General features: G+C 42.2%; 1 protein-coding gene across 30 annotated transcripts in view; it reads right to left on the reverse strand.

Annotated features, from left to right (window-relative positions):
* kif1aa (kinesin family member 1Aa) overlaps nucleotides 1-21055 on the reverse strand; it is a 326170-nt gene that overhangs the window by 161933 nt on the left and 143182 nt on the right. For all 30 annotated transcript variants that reach the window (XM_072573022.1, XM_072573040.1, XM_072573019.1 and 27 more), the window contains exons 5-10: nucleotides 19082-19147; nucleotides 17198-17376; nucleotides 15327-15435; nucleotides 7992-8069; nucleotides 6728-6793; nucleotides 4886-4903 (exon numbers count right to left, since the gene is read on the reverse strand). In XM_072573022.1, the coding sequence (XP_072429123.1) occupies nucleotides 4886-4903; nucleotides 6728-6793; nucleotides 7992-8069; nucleotides 15327-15435; nucleotides 17198-17376; nucleotides 19082-19147 (516 nt within the window). The remainder of the gene's footprint in view (nucleotides 1-4885; nucleotides 4904-6727; nucleotides 6794-7991; nucleotides 8070-15326; nucleotides 15436-17197; nucleotides 17377-19081; nucleotides 19148-21055) is intronic.

Genomic DNA, 21055 nt, shown 5'->3' on the forward strand with positions numbered 1-21055 from the left:
TGAAGAGTAAAAAGAGAAATTCAGAAACAGAACACAGTACAGATTTAGATAGGACACAGCAGTTTAAATCATCAGTCTCCTTCTCAAATCAGTTGTGGGATAGTCACATGCCGATAGTCACACAGATAGCCTGAACCACTCCTGTGATGTTTTGGTGGTGAGTGATGGTCGAGTGTCCTCTCTCCAGTTCAGGCCAATGGGTCTTTGACCAACTGAAACAGTATCTCTGAACCAATCTCTTTAACATGGACATGACGGCACCGTGACGCAAAATGTGACGAAGATACATCAGACGACGTGACAACATCAAGGTGCAGAAACGCTTTTCATTACACTGCTACCTGATTTGGATAGTCAGGAGGTGGAAGATCACCTTCATTCCCATATTATCCTTCTGGAAATGATACAGGACATTGAATCTGGCTTTCCATTTTACACAGATGCATTCTAACTCAATGGTCATGGTAAGAATGCTCCAGCCAATTAATTTAACATTAATGCCTTAGCAATGCTAGGGTAACCTAAAGCCAGGATAGCCAAGTGCACAAGGTTGATGGTCAGGTCATTTCCTGATGAGAGCAAATACAAATATGGCTAAAATCTGTCTGACCCAGGAACATCTGCTCAGGTCAATAACCTGTTCCTGCTGGAACAGCTGGGATCGCACGTGATCTTATCACTCATACACCAGCATACACCACCAGATCAGATATTCCAGCTTGATGTATTGCAATATCAGCCACACTCACATAGGAATCCTTTCCAATGTATTTGTAATTGTGGGAAGGTTTAATGAGCCTGGTGTCTGAATGCACAGCCATGACATTCAGTTCAAAGATTAGCATATCTTGGGACAGAGAATATGATGGACACAGTTTAAATTAAAATGTCTCTTATTTTCTCTCAGTCATTAATCTATGGAATGCTTTTCCCCAGGGAGGAGTAGAGACTGAGTCATTTAATATTTTTAAGGCAGAGTTGGATAGCTTCTTGACACACAAGAGCAGCAAAGGGTATATAGTGTGCAGACAGGAAAGTGGGGTTCACACTCAGATATTTTTACATTAATTGTCAGAATGGCCTACTCTTGCTCCTTATTTATATGCTTGTATTGGTTTGAACATATAACTTGTTAAGAATTTGATACAGCTTAAATGAGATTTTAATATATTTAACCACAGCTGTGTTTTGGAAATTATTTCATGGCACATCCTGTTCAATATCAAAAATCTGTCTAAAGTTCTTGGAGAGATATTCTGAGCAATGTCTATGCACGATAAGAAAAATCAGCTGAAGGTAAGAACACAGTTCTGATACTAAGGTTCCAATCATTAACTTTTTTGTCTGCTTGTGATAGCTCAGTTTAAAAATTACTGGAAAACCTACAATGCGTACTGCTTGCTGTCTTCTGACTGGGTAAGGAATCAGAATCAAATAAAGTGCAAACCATAGCCCAACATTTTGGGACCTTGTGGCACAGTGGTAATATCACTACCTTGATGGCAGGCAGTCCAGATTCAAATCCCACCTGTTCCAGAGAGGTAATGTCACATCTCTACACAAGCTGATTCAAAAATGTTGAGAACACTTGCTCAACAGCTATGCATCATCCAAGAGAAGGTCATTAGCCTCAGATGACGATGATCTACCATTTAAACATGGAAGTGAATGGATTTTGAGTGAGTTTTTCCCAAATTATTCAGGTCCATTAGCTCATTTCACTTCACAAATACTCAAGTATTATCAGCATGTTCAGTTTTCAGTCCCCAACAGTGTTGATATTCTACCCCCACAAAGGCAAGAAAGATCATGGTTTAACCTTAATATCTAACAAACGGAACACTCTTTCAAACAAAATGTGTGAGGGTTCACCAAATTCATTGGCCTGAGGTACTGAGTTGCAAGTCAGTAGTTGGACATTTTTTAAAGATAAAGAGCCACAATCCTCTCAAAGAAACACACACGAAAGACATGCATGGACTCCTTCAAGCAAGGAACTCCCACTATATGGTAAATATACACTGCTTCACCCACAAGTTTCTGCCCCCTGCAATATAGGTTTGGACTTATTAGTATATGCTTGACAGTACAGAACTTAAACATTGCTAAAAGGAGCTTAAAAATGTGTTGCTGGAAAAGCGTAGCAGGTCAGGCAGCATCAAAGGAACAGGAGAATCGACATTTTTGGCATAAGCCCTTCTTCAGGAATCCTGATCTCCAACATCTGCATTCCTCACTTTCTCCATTGCTGAAAGGAGACTAGAAATTGAAGCTTTGGTTTACACTTACCATAACTACAATTGCAAGGAATGGATTTAAAAACATAGACTTAGATAAAAGCAAAATACCATGGATGCAGCAATCTGAAATTAAAACAGAAAATGCTGGAAATCTCAGCAGGTCTGGTAACATCTTCAGAAAGAGAGTCATACTGGACTGGAAATGTTAACTCTGTTTCTCTCGTGCTCCCTTGCGCGCTCTCTTGCACGTTTTCTCGCACTCTCTCCATTAATGCTGCCAGACCTGCCAAGTTCCTCCCATGTTCTCTGTGTTTCTTTCAAAACCCAAAAGAAAACTTTTCTTTTCACTGATTTATACAGCATGCAAAGAGGTTGCTAATTGGTTGGGCCTTTCTTGGCATGGTAATGAATCAAGAACAGTTAATCATCAATCTTGATTCTCAGGCATCAGCAAGTAAATTCTGATTGGTCAGGGTGTTGCCATGGGGATGCAGCGGAATTGGTTGTCTCTATAACCCTTTTTTTTGGAAAAAAAGGATACAATGCATCCTTTTGTCCTAGAAAAAACAGGGCTTTGAGTATTTGTATCCCAACATCCCAACTATGGTGGACTATATTAAGCAATAGGTTCTGTTGACTATTCTCAGCTCACAGCAGGCTGCTTGTGCTAAACCAGCCTGTGGATACAAGCCTCAGAAAAAATGACCTAGGGTATTCTCACTAGACTATTAATCCAGAAATCCAGCTAATGTTCTGGGGACCCGAGTTCAAGATAGTAGAATTTGAATTCCTTAAAAAAAGATCTGGAATTAAGAGTTTATTGATGACCATGAAACCATTGTCGATTGTCAGGAAAAACCCACCTTGTTCATGAATGACCTATAGAGAAGGAAATCTGCCATCCTTACTTGGTCTGACCTACATGTGACTCCAGACCCATCATAATGTTTTTCACGCTTAACAGCCAACTTAGCAATTAGGGATGGGCAATGAATGCTGGCCTCACCAACAATGCCCCTATCCCATGAGTGAATAAACAAAATCTACATTATATGTGGCTCTATCATTGGGAATTATTGATTAAATAATTAAGAATGTGCTAAGAGTTACATCAGAAACCAACTTATGATCATCAGTCAGTCTCACAGTTTGTACTTATGGACGCTACATATATAAATATTTGGGGCCCAATTTACCTGGACAAAAGGAATCTGTACATACATTGCACCTTTTTCAAAAAATATGGTCATGTAGACAACCAAACTCTGCTGCATCCTCATGGCAAGACCCTGACCAATCAGAATCTAGTTGCCTGTTCTGAGAGTTAGGATTGACAATTCACTGTTGTTATGAAGTTGAGGGCGTATATTGTACCTTTAAGAGAGTGTGAATGCTGTTCTGAACTGAGAGCTTACAAGCACCTGTGTATATAACTAGATGCAGTCCCAGAATGTACTGAAAAATTGAAAGTACATAACATTTTGCTGTGACATGGATACATGAATTTTGGTTGCTTTTTGACAACAGCTTGAATTTAACCAATCAGTTTAAATTATATCTCAGGATACTAAAACCCAATTGAGTTTGAATTTATTGTTTTTGCCAATATTGAACCAATGAGCCAATCCGATATTGTAGGTATAAGAATGTGGACATTTTGAAAATTGATCAGACAGCAACTGCTGTAGAGAGAGAAATTCCAGGAGAGTTAATTGCTCATCTAACAGCTTGGTCTCCAAGAAATTAGGAAACAATCTGTATCAAAGGTACCTTTTCTTACAAAACATACTTGCAGTAAAAAGAAAGAAGCCAACCCAGGGAGATCCTCAGCCGGCAGAGTGGAAGACACAGAAGACAGAGAGTGCGTGTTTTTAAAATTAATTTGATGTAATTTTAATAAGTGTCTTATTGGAACAACATATCATCATTAAAGAGCTGGACACAGATAGTAAGCAGTTAAGAGAACGGGGGCTTAGAGTTGTGAATAGTTGTTGTTTAATGTTCACTTTTACAGTTAAAGAATAAATTGATGTTATGCTCTTTAAATCGTGGAATTCGGGAGTTCACTGCCACTCATATTTTAACAGATTATGAGGTGAGGTGAGCTTTTCTGGGTGTTTAGTTTTATTAACAAAAGGTTTCACCTCCGTGTCGTGAAACTGTTCTTGCTGCGTCCCTGTTTAAATAATTGCCCATTCAGTCAGCACACTCCTCTCATTCTGTATTAAATGTTATCTCGTTTTTAAATTCTGTTCCTTGTATCCTAGTCCTGATGAATGCAAGGTACAGAATTTCGAGCTCTGATTTCTTTGAGCAATGTTTGGATATTACGTACATGTTTACACCGAAAGTAACATGGCTCAGTTTGCTATCTTTAAAGCTATGCTGACTCCAAAGGGTTTCAAATCAATGGCTGTCAGCATTCCCTTTTCCCTCCAGCTTTCCTGAATGTGATCCAGTACATCGGTTAACCTCTTGTACCTCACCGAACTGCTGACCTCCTCATGGTCAAGCCCATGCTGGGTGTTGACAGGATATTTAACTGCCTACATATCGCAGCTGAAGCTGCTCCTGAAATGCACTGGGAGGAAGCACAGGTTGAATTGTGTTAGTGTGAATGTAGGAGAGTACAGCAGTATCCATACCTTGTTTGATCCAGAATCCTGTAAGAAACCAAACAAGCAAGAGGTTTACTGAATAGATCAGAGACACGTGGCTTATCACTGTAGCTACAACATTTTGAGCTCATCCCTGACTCATAAGAAACTGTGTGGAATCTATCTTTCGTACCATTATTGGCGCAGTCTGGATTATTTCATTCAAGGATATTGGGACAATTGGAGTTTGTGCTTCATCATTTATAACTAGGACTCCTTTTATATGGAAAGCTATTCAGAAAGACTAGTCTTAATGTGATAATATGAGTTCTAAATTTGACTTACACATGTTTCAGCACATCTTAAATTAATTATACATTAATTACATTTAACAAATGCAGATGGTGAGCACTAACTGGGGATTCACTTTCGTCCTGGAAAAATAGACACAGACTAAAACAAGTTAGGAGCTACATGCTAGTAATCAGTAACATTATAAGTAAATATAAAAGAGTATAAATAGTAACTCCTGTTCCACCCTTCACAAACTAGACTTCTAGAGTAAAACATCCTATTCTTGCAATTTGCATTTTCTGGAATTGTTTTCAACATTTATAATCCCATAACAGTTGTGTGTAAGATCAGCTGCCAGCCCTGTCCTTTCAAGATAAAAAAGTTGAGGTTTTTCTTTGCTTTGATCATAATTCAGACTAAGTGCTGCACTGCTTCATGTGTATTTTGGGTAAAGCATTGAATCGAGGCCCTGTTTGCACTCTCCAGTGGGTACAAAAAAGATCCGGTCACAATATGTCAAGGAAGATCAAAGAAGGTCTTCACTAAGGCTTATCCACTGTTTCTCCTGAATCAACATCACTAATGACCAGGCCATTGCTGTTGGAATGACCTTGGTGTTTGCAAATTAGCTGCCACTTTTCCGACAACAGTGTTTGAACTCTAAAAGGAAAGCACTTCATCTGCTTTGAGATGTCCTAAAATCATGAAAGATTCAATGGAAATGCAATTCTATCTTGTAATTTTTTTTCTGTGACAGAAGGGATCAACTTTGTGCACTGCCTCATGTCCCAGAAAGATTCTCCTGGCAAACAGGACTGGACACAGAACTTGGATTAGGATCTGACCATAATCCTGACTTAGAGTCATAGAGGTGTACAACATGGAAACAGAACTTGACTAAACTGATCTAATTCCATTTCCCAGCATTTGGCCCAGATCCCTCAACTCTTCCTATTCATGTACCTATCCAGATGTGTTTTAAATGTTGTGAATATATCAGCCTCCAACACCTCCTCTGGCAGCTCATTCCAGTCACCCACCATCCTCCGCCTGAAAAAATTGCACCGAAGTTCCCTTTTAAATCTTTCCCCTCTCACCTTAAACCTTTGCCCTCTCGTTTTTAACTCAACTGCCTTGGGGGAAAGACCTTGGCTATTCACCCTATCCATGCCCCTCCTCACTTTATAAACCTCTATAAGGCCACCCCTCATCCTCCAATGCTCGAGGGAAAATAGCCCCAGCTTATTCAGCATCTCCCTATAGCACAGACCCTCCATCCTTGGAACATCTTGAACATCTTTCTGAGCCCTTTCAGGTTTCACAACATCTTTCCTACTGCAGGGAGACTGGAAATGAATGCAGCATTCCAAAAACATGGCCTAACCAATGTCCTGAAGAGCTGCAACATGCCCCCCTTCTTCTGACTCAAATCCTACTGTTGCAGCTATTGATGTTAACATCCTATTGACTTTGTTAATTGATGCTGTGCATTGGTAAAGCACTTTTGGGTATTGCCGCAGTTTATACTTTAACAGAAAAATGCCAACATCCATATTACACCAGAATCAGTGAGTAAAAGAATCAGGTTTCACTCACCACATCCGCCAGAGCAGAAATTACTTTGCCCAGGGTCGTAAGGGATTTATTGATATTTGCACCTTCCTGCAGCAAACAAGGAACAAGCCATTAATAAAGAGCAGGCACAACAAAACTGAACACAGATCTAATTTCTTCTTGTGTCCTCAATTGAAACAAACACAGATATAACAAATTAATAGTAATGGTTTCCCTGGTGTCTTATAAACCATGCATGGAACAATCTTAAATAAGTCTGTTCATTCCACATGCTCAGATGCTCAGCTACCAGCAATAAAATAATGCAAAACAGGACTAATTTTTTCAAAGGGCTTGGCTGAATTTGAATTATGCTGACTTCAAAGACTTTCAAATCAATGCTATCAGCGTTTCGTCCACCACCCAGCCCCTGTCCACCAACTCTCCCAAATTTGATACCATCTGCCAGTTAACCTCTTGTATCTCATCCAAGTGCTTAATTCTTAGTGGATCGATTCAAATTCAGAAGAAGAGAAGGAGCAGTGATAGAATTTCAATACAAGATGGAGGGTGGCTTGGAGGGGGACAGGTGATTCATGAAGCAGTGCTCCCATGAATCTGATGCCTTTGTCTCTTTAAGTGGCAGAGGTCATGGATTCAGAAGATGCTATCAGAGGAGCCTTTGTGAGTTCCTGCAGCGTCTCTTGTACTTGGTACACGTTGATGCATTTTCTTTCTAGCCTCGCGGGTCTCCGAGGTCCACGTGCGGCAATGAAGTTTGGAACCGGACAGCATACTGACACTGATCACCAGATTAGCAGGAGCATTACTGGAAGGTCCTTCCTACTGATGGGAGAAGACGTTCCCACCAAAGATGGTGGTGGTGACTGGGACATTGTCGGGAAGCTGTGATTCAGGGAGTATGACGCTGTCAGGCTGTTTCTTGCCTAGTTTGTGGGGAAGCTCTCCTACATTTGGCACAATCCCTTACACGTTTGTACAGTGGACTTTGACAAGTTGACAGGGCTGGATTTGCCACTCTCTATTCTGATGCCTAAGTCAACGTTGGGTAATCCATCCAATATCATTTCTTGCTTTCGTCTTTATAGCCTATCTTCCTATACAAAGACAGGTATATGAATGGGTGAAAAGTTCAAGATCTGGATGGATGGATGAAAGGAAGAGTGATGTGGACAACTAGATGCTTTGATAGACAGATCCATAGGTGGATGAATGAATGGGAAAATGCATAATGATGAGATGGATGAGGGAATAAATGCTTGGATGGATGGATAGGGATTCTCACCTTTAATCGTGTTCCCTTTGCTCCTGTGGAATCAGCTCTTTCACTTCCAGCGAGATCAACCAAACTGATTTTGCTAACCTACAGAGGGAATTAGAAATAAAACACGGCACTTCAAAAAAGGTCATGAGATAATTCCTGTTTTTAATTCTGTTCCATTATTCATCCCTTCCTACAACTCTCCAGTACGCTCCCTGTGAAATGTAAATGCATTATATAGACAACTTCTGTAAGTACTACATCATTGTATAACACTTCTGTAAACCAGGCTTCTTGTGGCCAAAGCCTGCAACTGGGGAAGTCAAGGCACAAAGCTGAATTTGATACTTCTTAAAATGTAACCCTAGGTAAGATGTGATTATTAATGCAGAACTGTGACAGAAGCTGTGTAATCATAGCTTCAGGGATGGGTGTGTGGCGGATGGAGGTGTACAAAGGGCAACTGTCATGCTAATGCCTTTTTTCCTCTGCCTCCCCACAACAAAACAACTTGGATTCATATAGCTCCTAATTTCCATGTTTCTAACAAACGCTTTATTTTTACTTCCTTCATGGGATATGAGCATTGTTGGCAAGAACAGCATACTGTCATATTCATGTAATGCAAACTAATGAAGCATAAATATGAATTTCTGACATATGAACCAAAAATAAACACTTCCTTCAGATATAAAAGGAGCTGAAAGGTCAGGCAATCTTTCTTTGCCAGACACATGGGACTGCAAGAACACTGAGCTAATTTTCATGTCTGGACAAATCTTGGCGAAGTCGAGTTAAAATGCTACTAACCCTTGCTGTGATAATGTCTGTATTTCTCCAGCGAATTAAAATGATTGAATTCACAATACTATGGCAGTCCTTGTGATTCCAAATTCGAAGTTGATAGCATTGGTTGTGAAAATCCCTCTCATCAAGATGCCATGTAGAAGAGTAATACCCACAAACCTTTGTGTGAAAATGGCCTAACCACTGATTGGAGAGCCTTAAGCAGGACAATGGGGAGAGAGATGCTTTGTTTACACAATTGAAGTTAGGTTTTTGATAAGCAGATTTAATAATACCTTAAAGCCAAAGAAATGAAAAGACCCTGGTTGAGACCACTTTCTTTAAGCCGCATGTACGTAGAAGATTGAGTTGGCTTTGAACTCCTTACTTGAGGAACTGCACCAGTTCTGCATTATTACCCCTTGACTGGAGTGTAACAAGAGAAATCTGCATCAATGAGAATAAACCAACAGAACATCCACTAATCAAGGCTACTCAAGATTAGTTCCTCTGTGGACCTGTTATAGGAAGAATATTATTAGGTTGGAGAGAGTTCGGAAGAGATTTGCCAGAATGTTGCCAGGTGTGGAAGGTTTGAGTTAAAAGGAGCGGCTGCTGATGCTGGGACCTTTTTCACTGGAGTGTAGCAGGTTGAGAGGGGACCTTACGGAGGTTTATAAAATCATGAGGGGTACGGAAACAAAACAGAAATCAGAATTAACATTTCGGGTCCAATGACCCGAGGAGACCCTTCTGAGGAAGGGTCTCTGGTCCCAAAATATTAACTCTGATTTCACTCCACACTTGCTGCTGAGCTTTTCTAGCAATTTCTGTTCTTGTTTCTGAGTTACAGTTCTTTCGGTTTCACGAGACGTATACATCGGGCTAATGATAGGTGTCTTTCCCCTAGAGTGGGGGATCTAAGATTAGGGGCATACCTTCAAGGTGAGAGGAGAGCGATTTTAAAAAGGCACAAGGGGCAAATGTTTTACACAGAGGGTGGTTCACGTTCGTATTACACAGAGAATGAACTTCCAGAGAAAGTGGTGGATGTGGGCACATTTACAACATTAAGAAGACACTTAGAAGAGTACATGAATATGAAATGCTTGGAGGGTCATGGGCCAGGAGCAGGCAAGTGGGACTAGATTAGTTTGGGATTACATTTGGCATGGACTAAAGAGTCTGTTTCCTTGCTGCTATGACATAAAGGGTTATAAGTCTGAATCTAGAATACACGCTATGGAGATGCAAGTACAACAAAGAAATCTTAAGAAAACATTAACATGTACCACAGGTGAAATCATAATTATTTTCCCTGAGTGTGCGCATACTTGTGAGAGGATGAATGAAGGTATAGATGCAGGTGCTGGACAATAAAAGTGTATCTTTCCTCTCCAACTTATGAAAAACTGTAAGTTGCCTGTTCCCAACAATTAAAGCCCAGAGTTAAAACATCTTTATTCTTAAATAAACTGTTTTTTTGGTCAGTGAGTATGCAGAATAGGTCCCCTGCAGTAAGTCCCCTTCCATGGTTGCAACAATGCCCATCCCAAGTTGGCCTGGAGATGACGTGGTGAGCCAATTCTTGAAGCACTGTAGCCTACGTGGTATAAGTCCACCCAAAGTGATGTTTGGGATGACTTCCAGGTTTTTTTGAGCTAGCGACAGTGAAAAAAAACATAGTCTCACATTAAGATGGTGTATGGCTAGAAGGGGAAAAGAAGTAGAATTTAATGAGTGTCTTAGAGGGGCAAAGAAAGATAGAGGGGCTGGGCAATTTTCAGGAGGCAATTCCAGAGATTTAGGCAGTTAAAGGAACAGTCACCAACTCTGGAGCAATTATAATCATGGTGTTGGAGGGGCTATATGTAGAGGAATGCAGGTATTTCAGATATATGTGGGATTTAGTGCAGGGTCAGTAAGAATAGGGGTGATGAATGGATGAAAGGGATTTGGTTTGAGTTAGAATACAAGCAGCAGATATTTGAATGGCCTCAAGGGTGGAGGAGCTCATTAAGATAGTCAAGTTCGAAGGCAAGGAAGGAATGACTGTTCCAGCAGATGAGATGAGAAGAGTTGGTGGGCAGCGGGTGTGCATGTGCCTGGGGAGATGTATAAATCAGGCAAAGTAATGGAGGTGGAAATAGATACATAGAAAATAGAAGCAGGAGTAAGCGATTCAGCCCTTCAGGTCTCCTCCACCATTCATCGAATCAGAGAGTCATAGAGTCATCCAGCATGGAAATAGACTCTTCAGTCCAACCAGTCTATGCCGAACATAATCCCAAACTAAACTAGTCCCCCTGCCTACTCCTGGCCTATATCCCTCCAAACTTTTCCTATTTGTGTATCTGTCCGAATGTCTTTTAAACGTCATAATTGTACCCACATACACCACTTCCTCAGGAAATTCATTCCACACACGAACCACCCTCTGTGTAAAAGGTTTGTCTCTCATGTCTTTTTAAAATCTCTCTCCTCACACCTCAAGAATGGTGCCCCCTAGTCTTGAAATCCCCCAACCTAGGGAAAAGACAACTACCATTAACTCTATACCCCTTGTGATTTTATAAACCTCTCAACGTCCTACGCTCCAGAGAAAATAGTCCAGCCTATCTTTATAACTCAAACTGTCCATACCTGGCAACATCCTGATAAATCTCTTCTGAACTCTGTCCAGCTTAATAGTATCCTTCCAATAACTGGATTCAACATGATCATGGCTATTCACCCAACTCAGATTCCCATTCAACCTCATACCCTTTGTTCCTTCTAGCTCTAAGAACCATATGATTAGATTAGATTCCCTACAGTATGGAGTCAGGCCCTCCAGCCCAACAAGTCCACACCGACCCTCCGAAGAGTAACCCACCCAGATCCATTCCCCTACATTCATCCCTGACTAATGCACTAACGCTATGGGCAATTTAGCATGGCTAATTCACCTAACCTGCACATCTTTGGTTGGTGGGAGGGAACTGGAGCATCCAGATGAAACCCACACAGACGCAGGGAGAATGTGCAAACTCCAAGGCTGGAATTGAGCCCGGGGTCCCTGGTGCTATAAGGCAGCAGTGCTGATCACTGAGCCACCATGCTACCCACATCTAACTCCTTCTTGAAAATATTCAATGTTTTGACCTCAACCACGTTCTGTGGCAGAGAAATAGCCAGTCTTAGCAATTGCTTGGATATGTGGTTAATAGCTCATCTCAGGGTCAACTATGACACCAGAGTCATAAAACAGGCAGCCAGTCAGTTCAGCTTCAGAGAGCTGCCAGGGAGAAGGATGGAACCAGTGACTGAGGAGTGGAGGTTGTGGCTGGGACTGAACACAGTAATTTCCTGATGTTTATTTGCAGATAACTACAGATCATCCAACACTGGATTTCAGACAGTAGAGAGTTTCAGAGGTAGACTCTACCTCAGTCATAAAACATTTCATACTCTAACAACCTTGCAGCTGAAAAAAAATCCTTCTGAGTTCGCCCTTCATTCTTCGAGTGGAAGCTCTCAGTGTATTAACCCCCATCTTGATGTGAATTCACTAAATGTTGCAAATACATTGCCAACTGCTCAAAGTCTGTTTTGATTTTAAAAAGGTTTATCTGATTATAATATTCCCCATTCTAATGAAAGAAAGCATCAATTTCTGTATGACTGGAAGCCCTTATTCCAAAGGATATTGCTTCTCCAGTTCTAGGTCCCACATCCAGACATTCTAATCTGGGAATATCTGACTACAGATTCTTTTGCTGCAATGACTTGCAGTTCTTTCTGGTGGGTGACAGTGGTACAACACGCAGTATTACTGGCAAGAGAACCTTTGTCTTACTTCAGCCCTTGATTAAATAACAAATAAGCAACTGAACATTCCTCGAATCAATTCATTTGCTCCTCTGTGATTCCCTATCCTCATCTCCAGTTAAAGGTAAAGTCACTACAGCCCTAGTGCATCATAGGTCTGCTCTCTCAGTAGAGAGATTACTGCTGGCGGTTTAACCTGAGGGTCACCACATGTCAGGCAAGGGGCAAGGTTGAGAAGGAGGTTCCTTCATGGTAACCTGAGTCAACCTGGGAATTGAACCCACGCTGTTGGTGTTTACCCTGTGTTGCCAACCAGTTGATCCAACTAACTATCCCAGGGAGGTGCTAATGCTTGCTGGACAGTCACTGTTACCCACAACCTCAACTTATTGTTTATTTTCCTGTTTTCCAAGTTTTGTGTACAATATTTGATGCTGCACTTTCAAAAGGATTGGAGAGAGAAAGAGAAAGAGAGAAAGAGAGAGAGAGAAAGAGAGAAAGATCAAAAGAGGTTTGTTCCAAGGATGACTTCAGTTGTGAAGATGTTGGGTCTATTCTCCTTGGAGAGACTAGGAGGAGACCTGATATAAAATTTCAAAACCATGAGGATCTTGGCAGAGTGGATGGGGAGAAACTGACCCACTTTAAAAAGATTGGGTATCAGAACGCATAGCTTTGAAATGATTTGCAAAAGAAGGAAATGAGAGGTGAGCAAAATCATTTTCGCACAGTGAATAGTTAGGGCCTAGAACAGATTGCTCGGAAATTTATGGAGTCTGGTTTAACTGAGGCATTCAAGAGGACTTTCATTTTTACTGATTATGCTGGAGCAGTCCCACTAACACCGCCAGCACAAGATCCTGCGAATCTACTGGGAAGAAAGACATGCCAACACCAATGTCCTTGACCAGGCAAACATCCCCAGCATCGAGTCACTGCCATCCTTAATCGGCTGTGACGGGCTGGCATTTCATCTGCATGAAAATGTGTTGCTGGAAAAGCACAGCAGGTCAGGCAGCATCCAAGGAGCAGGAGAATCGACATTTTGGGCATGAGCCCTTCTTCAGGAATGAGGAAAGTGTGTCCAGCAGGCTAAGATAAAAGGTAGGGAGGAGGGACTTGGGGGAGAGGCGTTGGAAATGCGATAGGTGGAAGGAGGTCAAGGTGAGGGTGATAGGCTGGAGTGGGGGTGGGGGTGGAGAGGTCAGGAAGAAGATTGCAGGTTAGGAAGGTGGTGCTGAGTTCGAGGGTTGAGACTGAGACCAGGTGGGGGGAGGGGAAATGAGGAAACTGGAGAAATCTGAGTTCATCCCTTGTAGTTGGAGGGTTCCTAAGCGGAAGATGAGGTGCTCTTCCTCCAGCCATTGTGTTGCTATGGTCTGGCGATGGAGGAGTCCAAGGACCTGCATGTCCTTGGTGGAGTGGGAGGGGGAGTTGAAGTGTTGAGCCATGGGGTGGTTGGGTTGGTTGGTCTGGGTGTCCCAGAGGTGTTCTCTGAAACATTCCGCAAGTAGGCGGTTTGTCTGCCCAATATAGAGGAGGCCACATCGGTCTGGCGATGGAGGAGTCTAAGGACCTGCATGTCCTTGGTGGAGTGGGAGGGGTCTGGCAATGGAGGAGTCCAAGGACCTGCATGTCCTTGGTGGAATGGGAGGGGTCTCACCTTCCTGACCTCCTTCCACCTATCACATTTCCAACACCCCTCCCCGAAGTCACTCCTCCCTACCTTTTATCTTAGCCTGCTGGACACACTTTCCTCATTCCTGAAGAAGGGCTCATGCCCGAAACGTCGATTCTCCTGCTCCTTGGATGCTGCCTGACCTGCTGCGCTTTTCCAGCAACACATTTTCAGCTCTGATCTCCAGCATCTGCAGTCCTCACTTTCTCCTCAGAGATTTCATCTGCATGACCTACACAAGACTCCCCAAGCAGGTGCTCTACTCCCAGCTCCGGAATGGCAGGCGAGCCCCAGGTAGTCAGAGGAATTGCTTCAGGGACACCCTCAAGGGCCTTATTGGTGAAGTGCGGTATTCCCACAGACACCTAGGAATCACTGGCCCAAGACCATCCAGAATGGAGAAGGAGCATCCAGGAAGTTATCGAGCAAACCATGGTTTTAAAGAATGGTGGAACTGGCCCGAGGGGTCAAATAGCCCACCCTACTCCTATTTTTCCTACTCCTATTCAATTCAAGTACAGACTTATGTGAAGGATTATAGCTCTGCCGGAGGTTACAGAGATAGGGAACAGTGAATTCATCGAGGGGTTTGCACATGTAGATAGGATTTTTAAAATCAAGGTCTTGATGTGTACAGATCCAATATATACCAGTAACTATAAGAGTGGTGTAAATAGGACCTAATACAGGTTATGCTACAGGCAGTAGGCCTTTACATGGCAGTAAGTTAAATCCCATTTAGATTTGCTGTTTTCTCATGGATAGGCTGTTACTAACCACCAAGAAACCTGTCACACAGCCTGAAACAAGTTCAATTTAAGGCAAACAATGGTGTTCAGCTAATCTGTCCGCGCAGGCTCGAAAATCAGGTTTAAACATGGGAACATTCTCCATCGAAAGGTAAAGATCTGTATCCTATCTAAATGAAACAGATTCAAATCACCACCTACAGAGTTGAAGGGTGATTTTGGTCACTGCACCATTTAATCTTACATCACAGCAAGCAGAACCTCAACCCATGGCTGTCACTGGGGTGGACTTGACTCTCAGTCTACTGACATCCCAATTACACTGGTCTCCTTTACCTTCTCAGAGGATGTTTCTGGAGTGTCGTGTGCTTTCTGTGTGAAGATGATGTTGAATACAGCGTGAGATCGACTGCTCGTCTCGTTCATGTTCGTAGCAGCCACAGTCCTGAGGAGAGAGAACAGCAAGACAACCTGAGTACAACCTCTCCCTCTTTCACATTCACTCTATCACAAGGCATCCTCTTGCTTTCACTTATTCCCTACACTGCCAATTCTTTCATCCTCAATTCTCAGTCAATCACAGGTTAATACTTTGTGTTTTTAATTGCCTCCTATTGGCATTTTCAGGCTTCCTCTATCTCATACTTCCACCCACTTGGATCCTTAACTAAGGACCTTTCAACATCACCTTGACCACTTCCACCTAGAAGGACAAGGACAGCTGTAAATAGATGGGAATGCTACCATTTGCCACACTCCAACCTGACTCAGAAATATATCGTCATTCCTTCACTGTCAATGGGTCACAACACTGGAACTCCCCTGTCAAGTAATAGCCTATCCAACCCTGCCTTGAATACATTGAATGACCCAGTCTTCCCAATGAAGAGAATTACACGGACTTACTGACTCAGAGAGAAGGAACAATTCTTCTCATCTCAAACATAAGTGAGAGACCTCTGATTCTCAAACCCTGCCCCCTGTTCCAGTCTTCCCCATACAAAGAAATATTCACCCTGTACTCATTCTATCCAATTCCCTCAGGATGTGCTATGCCTCAATAAGATTACCAGTTACACTTCTAAATTCCAATGGATACAGGCCAAACCTTTTCAACATTTCCTTATAGGACAATCCATCCATCCCAGGAGGGAGTTGAATGAACTGTCTCACAATTTAATCCCACTCCATTATATCCTTTTTTTGAATAAGGAGGTCAAAGCTATGCAGAGTACTCTAGATATAGTCTCATCATGGCCTTGGACATCTGCAGTAAACCTTATGTACTGTATATTGCATCCCCCTTGCAATAAACAACAATCTGTTTCCCTCTTTAATCACTTGCTATGCCTGCATACTAGCTTTACGTGTTACACATACCAGGCAGAAGACAATGTGTTGACATGACGATTAGAATGTGTGGAACCCATGAGCAGCTGCATGGGAATATTGGTACGAGGGCATCCAGATCTCTCTGTACCATTGAGTTCTGCTGTCTTTTTCCTTTTCACTATTGTGCTGCCTAATTATTTTTCCTACCAAAGTGGAGAGGTTCACATTTTCCCATAATGCTTGATCCCACTTGACTTGCTGCCTGCTTACTCACACTCTCTATATCCCTTTGTTGTCACTGTACTTCCTTTGGACAACTTACATTTTGACCTCATCAGCAAAATTCAGTGCCTCCTCCTGAAACATTATACCACTACCTTGTCAGACAACAAATCCTTTATCCGTGATAATTGATATCCCGAATCAGCTCTTACAATAACCGCTGGTGCTGCCCCTTATCAAAAAGGTGTTTTTCCCTCATCTCAGAGAAAGTGAGGACTACAGATGTTGGAGATCAGAGACGAGAGTGTGGTGCAGGAAAGCACAGCAGGTCAGGCAGCATCCGAGAAGCAGAAGAATCGATGTTTTGGGCATAAGCCCTTCATCATGAATCTTCATAATTCAGAATAAAGAGCTTATGCTCAAAACGTCAACTCTACTGCTCCTCGGATGCTGCCTGACCTGCTGTGCTTTTATAGCATCACACTTTCTCTAGTCTAGACCTATTGTAGACTAATAGTTAGAGATTAACTCCTACAATTCATCAGTAATTCAAATTCTATTGCATAATGTAACTCGTAGGATGTTCGAAGATGACCATGTTCTTTATTAGTCTGGTGATCCTCATGTTCCCATCGGCTGGAGATAGCCAGTACCTAGCTTTGTTGCCAGAATCCATGAGGTCTGAAATGTCATTGTAGGAGGTGACGGCAAGTTTGGAGAGATCCTCCACATAAGGGCCGAGGATGGGGTGCTCCCGAACACGAAGGTTCCCCTTGGTCTTGGGGTTTAGTAAGTCTCGCACACGTTCACAGTAAATTTCCATGTAACTGACCTGGAAAGCAAACACAGCAGGAAAGTCACAAAAAAACGAGAAAAACACCAGATGCCTGAAGGACATTTTCCATGGGGGGATCAAAAAGATCCTCTATTTATTCCCAATCAATGAAGTTTAATGTTTGCTTCAACAATGGTGATCTCAACCTGTTTGGGAATTGAACCTGTGCCGTTTGGCATCTCTATGCATCACAATCCAGCCAACTGAGCTACCTAAACTCTCCCCTTGCCCAGGTACTGTTTGCTTGTTGATGTTGTCCATATCAGCTACTACAAGTATACCACCAACCACCCAGCTCTGTCTGCCCACTCCCTCCCTCGATCCTCTTCGGCCTTCTTGTTGTCAGGTTGGTTTCCATGAATGAGGCACACTTCTTCCAATTAAACATTGAGAAATATCAAACCATTGTTTTAGCAGCTGCTACAAATTCTGTACATTCACCAAGGATTCCATCCTCCTCCCATATTCCATTACTAGGTTTCAACTGGACTGTTGGCCTCCAGGAGTCCTATTAGAGTCCAAGCTAAGCTTCTGACCTCATATCCTCTCCATCACCAAGCCACCTCCCTCAGTAACATCACTTATCTCTGCATCCCCTCAGTAATATCACTTATCTCTTCATTATCTCAGCATTTTTTTTTTAAAATTATTTACCTCTGCACCCCCTCAGTAACATCACTTATTTCTGCATTATCTCAGTAACATCACTTGTCTCTGCATCACCCCAGCTCATCAGCTGCCAAATACCTTATCCAAAACTTTGGCTATTTCTATTCTTGACTATTCCAGTGTCTTTGAGTTCTCCACATTCCTGAAATGTCAGCTCATCCAAAGCACTGCTGTCTATCTCCTCATACACACCAAGCCCAGATCACCATTACCCTTGTGCCTATTCACTTACACTGGTTCTGTAACACTGACAATTTAAAATTCTATATTCAAATTCCTTCACTGCCATATCACTCCCTATCCTTATAACCTACTCTAGCCTTAAAAACGTAGAGAGCTCAGTGTTCTTTTAATTCTGACCTCTTGCACATCCCTCATGTCCATTGTCCTCCTATTGGAAGCTAAGCCGTTAGTTGCTGAGAGCCTGAGCTCTGGAACTTTCCCTCTAACACCCTCAATTTGCACCTAATATTTGGACTTAATGTTGATCTTTGTCTGATCATATTTCTGTGAAGCACCTTAGGACATTTTCCTATATTAACCTTGCTATATAAACATAAGTTGTTGTTGTACCTGTAGTTGTAACCAGTCAAGATGATGGATGTTAGTGGAATGGAATACTCTCTCATTCAGAACCCCAATATTCCTTAAATATTCCTGGACCAGGTACAACTTGATGCAGAATACAGCTTCCTCAACTTTCTCAACAACATTCGTGCTCTCTTGGCTGTTGAATTCAGTGCAGTTTTGGTTTATAGTCCCGTGCAGTTTTGGTTTATAGTCCCATCCCATTAGGAAATGAATAGGCTAAAGATATTTTGAAAAGGAGTTCATTGGACAGTAGACACCCATCTCTGACTGAATAGGATCTATTCTGATGCCCAGAAAGTGATTATTTGTTTACCCACAGCATTACCTGTGAGATTATTTTTAAGCGGGCATATGTGCTGTAAAGAATCTCAGCCAAGTGTCAGATAGAAGATGTATTTCACAAAGGAAAGCTTCATCTTAGAGTGTCTTAGCTTACACTTACCTCCACCGAATATGAGAGGTTGGCATTTGTACTGTCATTAATTCTGGCAAAGAGATCTTCACAGAGCTGGGGACAGACAGAGAAAGATAAGGCAATGTAAATAAAATATATAATCTCGATCTATAGTGAACCTCGTAAACTCAGGACACCTAAAGAACTTGCTCCAGGTGTTCTTTATTTACAGTTGTTCTTATTTTGAAAATGATCAATGTCTGAGTAGTGTTCAGATGAGACAAAAATCCCAGGATTCACTGTATCTCCGGCAGAATTCCTTCTTCCCCCTGCAAGGGTTTTGTCTAATTCCAGCAGCTTGTCAGTAGGATATAAACTCAATCTATTCTATTCGTTGAGTTTCCACTTTGGTCTAACGTGTTCTAATTGCGTACTCAATGCCCTTTTAGAGAAACATGTGCTGAACAATCCCACAGTCTCGTTGCCTTCAATTTACAATACCCCTCCCTCTGCCCTTCTCCTTTTGTCTTTCTGCCTCACTGCAGCTCCTCTTTCGGGGCTGCTTTCATTCCTGGTCAATGCTGTTGCTGCTCCCGACTCTTTAACGGGCCCACTCTCCAAACCCGCCAATCGCTCAAATCATTGTCACCTTCCCTTTCTCCCTCACATGCCTTTTCCCCAGAAATTTCAGACACTCCCTTCCAAAATGTTGAGACAGCCCCATGCCTAAATGTAAAGACTACGCCTGCAACACTACACCTATCCCTCCCATGATGAGAGACTGTACACCACCCTCCCCCCACACACACTCAGAGCCAAACGGTTACAGCTCTTCACTGAGACGCTACGCTGTCATCACATGGGAGTAATGGGGAAGGCTACACAGTGGCATGATATTGATCCAAAGATCAGCAAGTCAATGCTGCAGTCTGATGACTGTATCCCATCTTGCAAGAAGAACAGTTTGGTTCAGTGCATTCCATGTTTTTTTGTGGAATGGGGAGCTTTTTATCCAGTATCCACAGCAGCAGCGAAAGTCCTCTACCTCTGGGTAGAGCTGTGCAACCACTTATTCCCAAAGATAGGGGAGTTTCTCTGCTGCAATGCATGCTGGGTAAAATAATCTCCATTATCTGAAACATGGTTTGTTTTCACCCACAAGCAGTTCACACCGACACGCCTGGTGTTTCAGATTCAAATTGACTTGGTGATTTTTTGCAAATCTAAAGATACAAAATTATACCACAACATTTTGACATTATACACCTTTGACAATCTCTTCAGGGAATGAACTACATTTTATGGGTTCTTACACAATCACAGGCATGGGAATGGGAAAGGAAGCAGGTTTTAAGGGAGATGCAACAGTGGTCTGTATTTAAAGTGGAAGTTTAAGGTTTGAGTAATTTGCAATGTGGACAAACTCTGGGGAGGTATGACCAGTACAAAAGGGACGGGTACACCTGAACTCAATGGGGACCAAAATCCTTGTGGACAGGTTTGCTAGAGCTGTTGGGGAAGTTTTAAACCAGGTTGGCAGGGGAGTCGGGAACCAGAACGTCAGGTCAGAAGATGCAACAGTTGGTGTAAAGGTAGCTGCAATGAGCAGAGAGACCGTGAGGTAGGGTAGACTAAAATGGCAAGAGGATGGGAGTCCAGGCAGAAAGGCAGAAGGAAGCAATGCAGAGACCAGAGCAAAAGTTATAAAAGAAGAAAAGTAATATTGGGCAACAGAATCATTTGCAAAAGATGTGGAGGTTGCTAGATTCCAAAGGAAAATGAATATAAGGGCACTTTACCTGAATGCCTGTAGTATTCAAAACAAAGTCAATGAACTTGTTATGCAAAGGGGTATGATTAGTTGCCATTACAGAAATGTGGTTGCAGGGTGGTGATGAATTAAATATCCAAGTGTCTCAGGTAATTAGGAAGGATAGGCAAGAAGGTAAGGGAGGTGGACCACGGTCTTAATTAAGGTTGAGACAATATAGGATCTAAGGAGCAAAATGTTGAATCCATTTG

The sequence above is a fragment of the Chiloscyllium punctatum genome, chromosome 6 (genome assembly GCF_047496795.1).
Source record: "Chiloscyllium punctatum isolate Juve2018m chromosome 6, sChiPun1.3, whole genome shotgun sequence".
Lineage (NCBI taxonomy): Eukaryota > Metazoa > Chordata > Chondrichthyes > Orectolobiformes > Hemiscylliidae > Chiloscyllium > Chiloscyllium punctatum.